The 10,761-nt window shown below is 39.6% G+C and overlaps 1 protein-coding gene across 1 annotated transcript; it reads right to left on the bottom strand.

Moving 5' to 3' along the window:
- Window positions 1–6,102: 6,102 nt before the first annotated feature.
- On the bottom strand, window positions 6,103–10,398 carry LOC123449079 (anthranilate synthase alpha subunit 2, chloroplastic). Its single transcript, XM_045126165.1, has 10 exons — window positions 9,759–10,398; window positions 9,488–9,677; window positions 9,112–9,263; window positions 8,600–8,715; window positions 8,260–8,506; window positions 8,054–8,110; window positions 7,825–7,977; window positions 7,553–7,633; window positions 6,961–7,047; window positions 6,103–6,564 (listed from the first exon to the last, which is right to left on the bottom strand). Exons 1-10 carry the CDS (start codon window positions 10,176–10,178, stop codon window positions 6,238–6,240), a joined length of 1,830 nt encoding a protein of 609 aa, XP_044982100.1. The 5' UTR covers window positions 10,179–10,398; the 3' UTR covers window positions 6,103–6,237.
- Between the last annotated feature and the right edge of the window lie 363 nt (window positions 10,399–10,761).

The raw sequence follows: 10,761 nt of genomic DNA, 5'->3' as shown, positions 1-10,761 counted from the left end.
CCCTTAATTTGTAGGGTTTGATGCAATTATCTCCCCTTAGTGTTGTTGCTCCCTCTTTTGTATAAGCTTCTTGATAGTATTTGATAGTATTTCTCCCCTATAAATAGGTTCACTGAATGGAAGATTTGATGATATTTCTCCCCCTTTGGCACAATTACCAAAAAGAAAGGTCAGAGGGTAAGGGATCATTGAGAGAAAAAAGAGGATCCTTGATACTTCTCTCTTTTGTAAGGGTTCCTGGAATTTTTATTTTCTCCCCCTTAGATATTTTGTAGGGTTCATTGAATCTTCTCCCCCTTAGGTATGGATATGAGTTCCTTGAATGATCTCCCTCTAAGTTAGGGATCCTAGAGTATTCTCACTCTTATATTGCATGGGATATGACTAGTACAAGCTCCCCCTAAGACAATAGTCTGGAAGAAATTATCAGAGCAACAAAGTCAGAAAAATCAGAGTCACCGAGGCTTAATGATTCGGTAGAACCGAGATTGATATTTAGGCCTCTTGGAGAAATCGGTTGGACCGAGTTTCCCAATTCGGTGAAACTGAGTTGCAATGATAGTCAACTCTTTAACAGAAAATAGGCTGATTGAAAGAATTGTTTCAAAAGGTCAAGAGTCCAAAAGAATGATAATTCTAACTAAGACAGTGAAACAAAAGTAAGAAGAATAAGAGACGATTTTTTTTATAATACACACATATAGATGTGAGTGGAATGGTTCTAAGAATGTGAAAGATCAAATGTGAACCATACAATATTCTCCATCTAGATGTGGGTCGGTGACTAGGTCACCTATATTAGTGTATTTGACTTTAGGAGTCAAGCAAGGATGCTTGATCATAGGTCATACTCATCGTTAAGCGTGAAATGGGGTTGCCATTTCTCGATTAAGCATTTCAATGTCTTCATATCACTTGAGTTGTTGTATGATACATCTCCAACGTATCTATAATTTTTTATTGTTCCATGCTATTATATTATCTGTTTTGGATGTTTTATATACATTAATATGTTGTTTCATATTATTTTTGGGACTAACCTATTAATCTAGATCCTAGTGCCACTTTATGTTTTTTCCATGTTTTTTAGTATTGCAGATAAGGAATATTAGATGGATTCCAAATGGAAGAAAATCTCCGGAATGCTTTTTCTTGGACCAGAAGAAACCCACAAGACTTGGAGTAGGGGGCAGGGCACCTGCCGGGAGGCCACAAGCCTGCAAGGCTCGCCCTAGGGGGGACGCCCCCTGGCTCGTGGGTCCCCTGCAGGTCTCCTAACCCTATTCTTTGGCCTATAAATTCCCAAATATTCCCACATTGCAAAAGAGAGACACGAAAGTACTTTTCCGCCGCCGGGAGCCTCTGTTCCCGTGAAATCCAATCTAGGAGCCTTTTCCGATAATCTGCCAGAGAGGGGATTGATCACGGATGGCATCTACAACAACTCCATTGCCCCTCCAATGATGCGTGAGTAGTTCACCACAGACCTACGGGTCCATAGCTAGTAGCTAGATGGCTTCTTCTCTCTCTTTGATCTTCAATACCATGTTCTTCATGATCTTCATGGTGATCTACCCGATGTAATACTCTTTTGCGGTGTGTTTGTCGAGATCCGATGAATTGTGAGTTTATGTTCAGATTATCTACGAATATTATTTGAATATCTTCTCAATTCTTATATGCATGATTTCATATCTTAGCAAGTCTCTTCGAGTTTTTGGTTTGGTTTGGCCAACTAGATTGGTAATTCTTGCAATGGGAGAAGTGCTCAGTTTTGGGTTCAATCTTACGGTGTCCTCACCTAGTGACATAGTAGGGGTAGCGAGGCACGTATTGTATTGTTGCCGTCGAGGATAAAAAGATGGGGTTTTCATCATATTGCCGGAGTTTATCCCTCTACATCATGTCATTTTACTTAATACGTTACTCTGTTCTTCATGAACTTAATACTCTAGATGCACGCAGGAGTCGGTCGATGTGTGGAGTAATAGTAGTAGATGCAGAATTGTTTTAGTCTACTTGACACGGACGTGATGCCTATATGCATAATCATTGCCTTAGATATCTTCATAATTATTCGTTTTTCTATCAATTGCTCGACAGTAATTTGTTTACTCATCGTATTATTTTCCTTTATGAGAGAAGCCTCTAATGAAATCTATGGCCCCGGGGTCTATTTTCCATATTATACTTTGAGATCTATTAACCAAAAATACCAAAAATATCTTGCTGCAATTTATTTACTTTTATTTCCGCAATCTTTTATATCTACCTCTATCAGATCTCATTCTTGCAAATAAATCTGAAGGAATTAACAACCCCTTTTTAGCGTTGGGTGCAAGAGTTTGATTATTTGTGTAGGTACTACGATTGGGGCCTTGCTTGTTCCTCCTACTGGATTGATACCTTGGTTCTCAACAAACTGAGGGAAATACTTATCTACTTCGCTGCATCACCCTTTCCTCTTCAAGGGAAAACTAACGCAAGCTCAAGAGGTAGCAAGAAGGATTTCTAGCGCCGTTGCCGGGGAGGATACATAGCTAGATCAAGCCTACCAAGTACCCATCACAAACTCATCTCTTGCATTTACTTTATTCGCCATTTGCCTCTATTTTTCCTCTCCCCCACTTCTAAAACGATTTTCAGAAAATACCAAAAATATTTGCCTTTTTATTCGCCCTTTTTCCGTCCGTCTTTTCGTTTGCTTGCTTGTGTGCTAGATTGCTTGCTTTGTCACGATGACTCAATAGAATACCAAGTTATGTGACTTTTCCACTACTAATAATAATGATTTTATTAGTACTCCGATTGCTCCCGCCACTAGTGCGGAATCTTGTTAAACTAATGCCGCTTTGCTCAATCTTGTTATGAAAGAACAATTTTCTAGCCTTCCTAATGAAAATGTCGCATCCCATCTAAATACTTTCGTTGAGTTGTGTGATATGCAAAAGAAGAAATATGTGGATAATGAAATTGTTAAATTGAAGCTATTTCCTTTCTCACGACGAGATCGTGCCAAAACTTGGTTTTCATCTTTACCTAAAAATAGTACTGATTCATGGAATAAGTGTAATGATGCTTTTATTTCCAAGTACTTCCTGCCCGCTAAGATTGTCTCCCTTTGGAACGATATAATGAATTTTAAGCAACTTGATCATGAGCATGTTGCACAATCTTGGGAGAGGATGAAACTAATGATTAGGAATTGCCCCGCGCATGGTTTGAGTTTATGGATGATTATACAGTTTTTTTATGTTGGATAAATTTTCCTTCTAGAAATCTTTTAGATTCCGCCACGGGTGGTACTTTTATGGAAATCACATTAGGAGAAGCTACTAAACTCCTAGATAATATTATGGAAAAATACTCTCAATGGCATACCGAAAGATCTCCTACTAGTAAAATGTGCACGCTATTGAAGAAATAAACACTTTGAGTGGAAAGATGGATGAATTAATGAAATTGTTTGCTAGTAAGAGTGCTCCTATTGATCCCAATTATATGCCTTTGTCTTCTTCGATTGGAAATAATAATGAATCTATGGATGTGAGTTTTGTTGGTAGGAATAATTTTGGCAATAGCGCGTATAGAGGTAATTTCAATCCTAGGTCGTTTCCTAGTAATTCCTCTAACAATTATGGTAATTCCTACAATAATTATTATGGAAATTATAATAAGATGCCCTTTGATCTTGAGAATAATATTAAAGAATTAATTACCTCGCAAAAGGATTTCAATGGTGTGATTGAAGAAAAATTGCTGAAGATTGATGATTTGGATAGGAACGTTGATAGAATTTCTCTTGAGATTGATTCTTTGAAAATTAGATCTATTCCACCCAAGCATGATATTAATGAGTCTTTAAAGTCTATGAGAATTTCTATTGATGAGTGTAAGGAAAGAACCGCTAGAATACGTGCTAAGCGTGAATGGCTTGAAAAGGTGTTTTCTCGTGATAATAATGATGAAGATCTTAAAGTGATTGATGTGACACCTATTGAATCTTTGTTTTATAGTATAAATCTTGAAAAATATGGGACTCGAGATGAGTCAACTTTAGTTAAAAGGCGTCCCAATGATTCGGAGTTTATAGATCTTAATGATAAGATTGGTGCAATTATTGATATGAAAGAAGGAAATATTAGATTCCAATTTCCATTAAGGAAATGCAGGGAGCACTTTCCTAGAAAGAAAATAATATTACCTTATGAATCTATTATGAGAGCTACTTATGGATTGCATACCAAAGATGACAATACCTAGATCTATTGCATTATGCCTAGCTAGGGGCGTTAAACAATAGCGCTTGTTGGGAGGCAGCCCAATTTTATTTTTATGCTTTTGTTTTTGCTTCTGTTTTTGAGTGTTGCACACATTATTACCTCTGTAATAATTTTCTTTTCTTGTTTTAATTAGTGTTTGATCCAAGTAAGACCTTTGTGATGGTCTACGGTGTTTGCAAGTTGATTTTGCTAAAAAACATAAACTTGTTCTCTCAGTACAGGAACTTTGTAAATTCACTAGAACGTGATTTTGATCTTAATTTTTTACGCAAGATTTATTTACAAATTTCCCAGATTTTCCTAAGTTTTCAGAATTTTTGGAACTACATAAGTATTCGAAGTAAACAGATTGCTACAGGCTGTTCTGTTTTTGACAGATTATGTTTTCTTTGTGTTGTTTGCTTATTTTGATGAATCTATGGGTTGTATCGGGGCGTATGAACCATGGAAAAGTTGGAATACAGTAAATATTACATAAATATAAATAAAGAATGAGTTCACAACAGTACCTAAAGTGATGATTTATTTTTCTTATACTAACGGATCTCGTGAGTTTTCTGTTGAGTTTTGTGTTGTGAAGTTTTCAAGTTTGGGTAAAGATTTGATGGACTACGGATTGGGCCAAATGGCTAGAGATGCTCTTAGTTCCATAGAGTTGGGGACGATTTATTTTTTACCCCATGGATTGAAGTGGAAGCGGGTGAATTGACGCATGGAAAATCCACATCCAGGCTAATCCAAATGAGTTTTTTTTAAACGGAGGCAAAAATTGCCTCATCTATTAATTAAGCAGAAGATAATTGCCCAGTTAATTATAAAAAATTGGGTAAAAACAAAACAACAAGGGCCAAGCCCACTCCCATAGACGGAAACACTCACGACAAAGCCTGTCCTAAACGACGACATGTTAACCTGCGGCCACACAACGCAGCTCTGACTGTGATGGGGAACTTAGAAGAACAAAACCATACATGGCTGGCGTCACGGAAGATCGCCGAACGAGCTATCTGCATGCCTTGCCGGCAAACTCTTCCACGTCTGGGCTGATACACATGGGTCAAGAGGAAATTCCCGAAATCACTAATTGAGGGGTACACATTTTAAAGATCATCCACGTGAGGGCTGATACACGTTGATCTAGTTGAAAAAAACGCTCGGATTTTCTGTTTGTTACAAAATTAAAAATATGAAATCAAGAAAGGTTTACAGATTTAAAGAAAAAGGTTCATCCATTTGAAAAAAGTTCATATCATTGAAAAAGGTTCATCAATTTGAAAAAAAGTTCATTGAAATTGAAAAACAAGTTCATCCGATTTGGAAAAAGTTCATTAAATTTTTAAAAAGTTCATAGAAATACAAAAAAAGTTCATAAATCTTTAAAAAGTTCATCAATTTTGATAAAAAATAATCCATTTTCAAAAATATGTTCATCAATTTTTTTTAAAAAAAAATCATCAATATTCAAAAAAGTTCATAGAATTTTAATATTTTAAAAAAGGTTCATCAATTTTCAGAGAAAAGTTCATCAATCTTAAAAAATATTCGTTGAAATTTAAAAAAGTTCATCGATATTTAAAAAAAATCATAGAACTTTTCACACCTAGATGGGCCGGCCAATTTACAAACGCCACATGCGCTAGTTAACAAAAATGCACGTTAACTGACACGTGTGGCGCCAAATAGGAAATCCCTATACATGTGTCAAAAAAAACTCATAAAGCTTTAGACGTTAACTGACACGTGTGGCGCCAAATAGGAAATCCCTATACATGTGTCAAAAAAAACTCATAAAGCTTTAGACAAAGCAAACATCAACCTATCCGATGAACACATCTTTATTATAGTTCCAGATTTATTCAGTTCACAGGACGACATAAGGTTGGTGCTTCTTTCTTCCTACCATGAACTGGCTGAAAAATGATGAACAGCTAACAAAAACAACTTAACAGACACTCTATTCTTTGTCTACAAAAGCTGACTCTGCAAGATCAATAGCCCGAGCTAGGGCAGCTGCCTTATTCTCACATTCTTTTTGCTCATCCTCTGGGATACTATCAGCAACAATGCCCGCACCAGCCTGAAGGTGAGCAACCCATTCTCGGCGCCGATCTGAGTTTTTGTACGAGTACATCGTATTGTGGCTTGGAGCTGTTGAGAATACGATGGTGCGGAGAGCAAGAGCGATAAGCATGTCACCGTCAAATGATATTCCTCCTAAGCCACCACTGTATGGTCCTCGTCTTGTGACTTCCAACTGATCTATTAACTCCATGGCTTTTACCTGATTATGTCAAACAAACTTTTAGTGCATGGCAGTTTATTTAGAAGAGAAAGGGGCATTGATTGCTAAAAAGATGTCAGTAGCTATAGCTGACTATTGTATGAAGAAAGGATATAGCAATTCAATTGGAGTTTACAACACAGATTAAAATAATTGTAGTCTGTTTTTTTTATGCCGCCATCTATGTATCAAGAATTCAGACAAACCGTATGGCTAATATTTTGAAAATGCAAACTAACAATGTCTACTGAGAAGAGGCAAAATGATATACATCGATTACGAAATTCTTCACGATGCAAAGAGGGAATAAAGTTGTCAAACAAGTGCTTGACAAAAATAGAAACTGGTTAAGTTGGAGAGTATGTCCATATAAGAAGGTTGGAAGCAAGAGTTAACCTTTGGTGCCCCACTGACTGTTCCAACAGGCAATGCTGCTCGCAGTGCATCCCAGCTTTCGAGACGTTCATCTAACTCTCCACTAACCTGCATAGTGTTCAAAGTGAAATTACATTGGTGTTCGACATAACTGCAGAAAGCAATAATCCCTTGCCAATCACCATACACGCCTACTTTAGTTTTGTTGGAAGTTCTAAAATGACAAACCAAGTCCTTATCTAGTGACAATTGGTCACAAAATTATATACCATATAGAGATGCCATCTACAGTGAATATCAGTTATTCACATTACAGATTTATTCAACCTATGAACTCTTTATTTTCTTTAATATACCATGATGGAAAAAGAAGATTAAAGTGCCGAATGGCAAAACCCACATGTGTAGAAATATAAGCAACGAAATGAATTAGAAACAAAACGACTAGCCTATTTTGGTAACATGAAAAATGTAATTTGACAGATAGTTGTCATATACTGAACTTATGCAAATTCTATTGTTAATGTGAGAACCAAGAAACTGCAACTGTAAACTCCCGGTGTAAAATGGATGTGCCATATGAATCATAGATCACACAAAACGAGGAGTTTACCGTGGAGCTGATGTGCATGACATGGGAGTACCGCTCGATGTTCATCAACTTCTCCACCTTTACAGACCCAGATTTGGATACCTGTCAAGTCCATGCACTCATAAGAAAAATTTATGATATTGCACCGGTAGTAGGGCTAACACATTCCCTTATGTAAGTACTGGAGAATGGATATAATTGCAGCATAACAAAGCTGTCAAATTTATTCCATGACTGGGTAAAAAGTTAAAAAGATTGCCTCAGAATGTAGGGTAGGCAAAAGGAATACATACCTTGCCAACATCATTCCTTCCCAAGTCTACAAGCATAATGTGTTCAGCACATTGCTTTTGATCACTTAATAGTTGTTCCTCTTGCAATTTATCTTCATGCTCTGTCTTGCCCCGTCGGGTAGTCCCAGCAAGTGGCCGGTTAATAACCTTTCCCTATGTATTTTACGGTGTAGATTAGCTAAAGGACAATGATGCCATCTGGTTAATAGCAATAAATGGGTCCACATACCTTCTCGACTTTTGTAAGAATTTCAGGACTAGATGCTACCAGGATACAGCCTCTCGCCTAAAGATGATAAAGGGACATTATTAAAACTTCAAAAGCAAATCAGTGCTTATATAATGTTCCAATGATGCACAATACACATTGACAACATCAATAATTTCTTGTAATCAAATAAAATAACATATACCCGAAAGATCTGGTAAATTTACCTGCACATATGCCATGTATGGGCTTGGGTTGACAATTCGTAAAGCTCGGTAAACCTCAAATGGAGTGGCATAAGTTCGCCTCTCAAAACGCTGGCTTAAAACAATCTGGAAAATATTGCCGGCCAGAATATGCTCCTTAGCCTGCATAACAGCACTCTTGTACTCATCACTTGTCATGGTCGATTTGTTCAAGGGTGTACCGAACTGCCGAGTATGTAGCTTCACAAATCCTGGAGAGAGCTTGGGGCTGGGGTAGAAATTAAATTGATGTACAGGTTGTGAGCACCAAACAAAGATTGGAAAAATATTAGATTTAAGGAAAAGGCACAACATATCTTACACGTTGGCATTGTGAACTTTAGAAAGCAACCGCTTCAACCGGGACCTGCCATGTTTGTATGCTTCTTCAGTGGATGCATGTCGGTCCACACTTACCCAATGGATGACATAAACTTTCTGCAAGGAGCACAGAGCCATGGAATTTGAAATGAATACAAGTTTTCCAGTAGTTAAAATGAAGAACAACAAGTACATGTTATTTTGACTCATAAGTTGCAACCTATTGAACATAGAACAACAGCAATGATGAAATTTCACTTGATGCAGTAATGAGCTAATGACAGATGACAGGCTTGCACGGTTTAGTTTAGTCTCCCTATGGTCAATGGTGTACCATGCAGTCACTACTATCAGTTTGCCTCCTTGAAAAGAGATGCATAAAGTGATGGTGATGAACCACATATATCAAATAATGTGAAACAAGTATGAAGAAAAGTAGCCTGCCATGGCAACAACAAATCAGAACTTTATTCAAGATGACATGCTAGAAATGGATCGTGAGGAATTAAGCACCTTCTCAACATTGTCAAAGACAAGAACATCATCGTAAAGCCCCAAGTGAACATCAGGAAGGTTCCTATCGTCGTGGGGAGCACCAGAGAAAGGTATTTTCTTCTTTTCGACATAGCGGACTGTATCATAGGAAAAGAACCCAACCCATCCACCTATCACAAACAAGAGGTAAAAAAAAATCAATTATCCCATTTCAACATCAGGCAACATCATATATTTCTCTAACTAATACTCCGTCCGGAAATACTTATCGCAGGAATGGATGTATCTAGAAGTATTTTAGTTCTAGATACATCCATTCGTATCCATTTTTGTGACAAGTAATTCCGGACGGAGGGAGTAATGTTTTACTCCGTAGTTGATTTTGGTCGCTCACCACTGAAGGCTTCAGGGAGCTGGTCGATCTCCTGCGGGTGCCATCCCTCCATTATGCTCCTGGGAACTTCCATGGGATCATCCATGATCTTCTCCGTCACCTCAGCCTTCTCGTGGTCCATGATGGTGACCTTGTTCTCCTTGGCCACGACCTCCATCACCGGGTGCGCTCCCACCATGCTGTAACGACCCTTGAATCCATTCCAGTTCCACAAAGTTATTTCGCAAGGATGAGAATCGATAAGGGAGTGGATTAGGGAGCAGGGACGTACCACGTTGGTGGTCCCCTCGTGCCCCTGCTCGACGGACTCGAAGAGGAAGCTGGGGGTGTCCATGTCGTCCTCGGGGACGAGGCAGCGGTAGGCGAGCACGGGGGTGAGGTGGTCCGACACGATGCACTCCCACACGGGCACCAGGTTGCCCTTCCCGGTCCCCCGCGCCGCCGCCTCGAAGAAGCGCCTCCGGTCCTCCTCCTCCGCCTTCGCGGCGGCGCTCCCATTGATCACCGGGGTCGCGCTCGCCCTCGCGCTCGCCGACGAGCACCTCAGGCCGGCGCTCCCCCTCCTGCTCCCCCTCCTCCCTCCTGCCGCCACTGCCCTCGATCTGCCCGCCGCCGTCGGCGCCGTCGCGGGCGGAGCGAGTCGGGCGGCGAGGCGCGAGGGCGAGAACGTGGCGGCGGCTAGGGATTCCATTGCGGGTTGAATTACCTCTTCCAACTCCCTCTACTCAACGGTGTATCACTGCTCTGTCAGATTTGCGCTCGGAGAAATAGATTGGGAGGGCGCGCATATATATACGTATAAGAATGCTGCAGTCCGGTGGTGGGAGTTGAATCCCAGGCCACAGGGAGGGAGGAGAAGGCGTCTCCGGGTCCGGCGGCTCTCGCGTGCTGCGGGTTTTGACTGTTCTGTTCTGATGCGGAGAGGATGACCACCAAGCCATTTACTGCCTGCTAAACTAGGCCCCGCCAATTGCTACATGCGGATAATCCTGTTGATTGGATTGGATTGGATTGGCATGGCAGCTAAATATGGAGACCATTAACACAAGATAACTGTTGTCTAAACTATTTCCAAGGACTTGAGTAATTGTTTTGGCAGAATTTTGTTTTGCGAAGCAAATAGTGAAACTTTGCCATGACAGTATTTTCTTCTGTGGAAGAAATGTTATTTCCACGACCAATTCACAAATGTTATTTCAACCCATTTCATTGAAACTAGTAAAAATACGTGCGTGCATTTGACGTTGATATTACGGTAGGATGGAAACGATGCG

The sequence above is a fragment of the Hordeum vulgare genome, chromosome 4H, assembly GCF_904849725.1.
Source record: "Hordeum vulgare subsp. vulgare chromosome 4H, MorexV3_pseudomolecules_assembly, whole genome shotgun sequence".
Taxonomy (NCBI): domain Eukaryota; kingdom Viridiplantae; phylum Streptophyta; class Magnoliopsida; order Poales; family Poaceae; genus Hordeum; species Hordeum vulgare.
This window is presented reverse-complemented; position numbering and strand designations above follow the sequence as displayed.

Bases quoted from the DNA above. Each gene is read 5' to 3' on its own strand.
- LOC123449079 (XM_045126165.1), bottom strand. From the start codon at position 10,178: ATGGAATCCCTAGCCGCCGCCACGTTCTCGCCCTCGCGCCTCGCCGCC. The intron at 8,507-8,599 runs GTAAGATATGTT...TTTCTACCCCAG, and splicing joins AAAGTTCACAATGCCAACGT to CCCCAAGCTCTCTCCAGGAT. The intron at 7,634-7,824 runs GTATGTATTCCT...TGGACTTGACAG, and splicing joins GAAGGAATGATGTTGGCAAG to GTATCCAAATCTGGGTCTGT.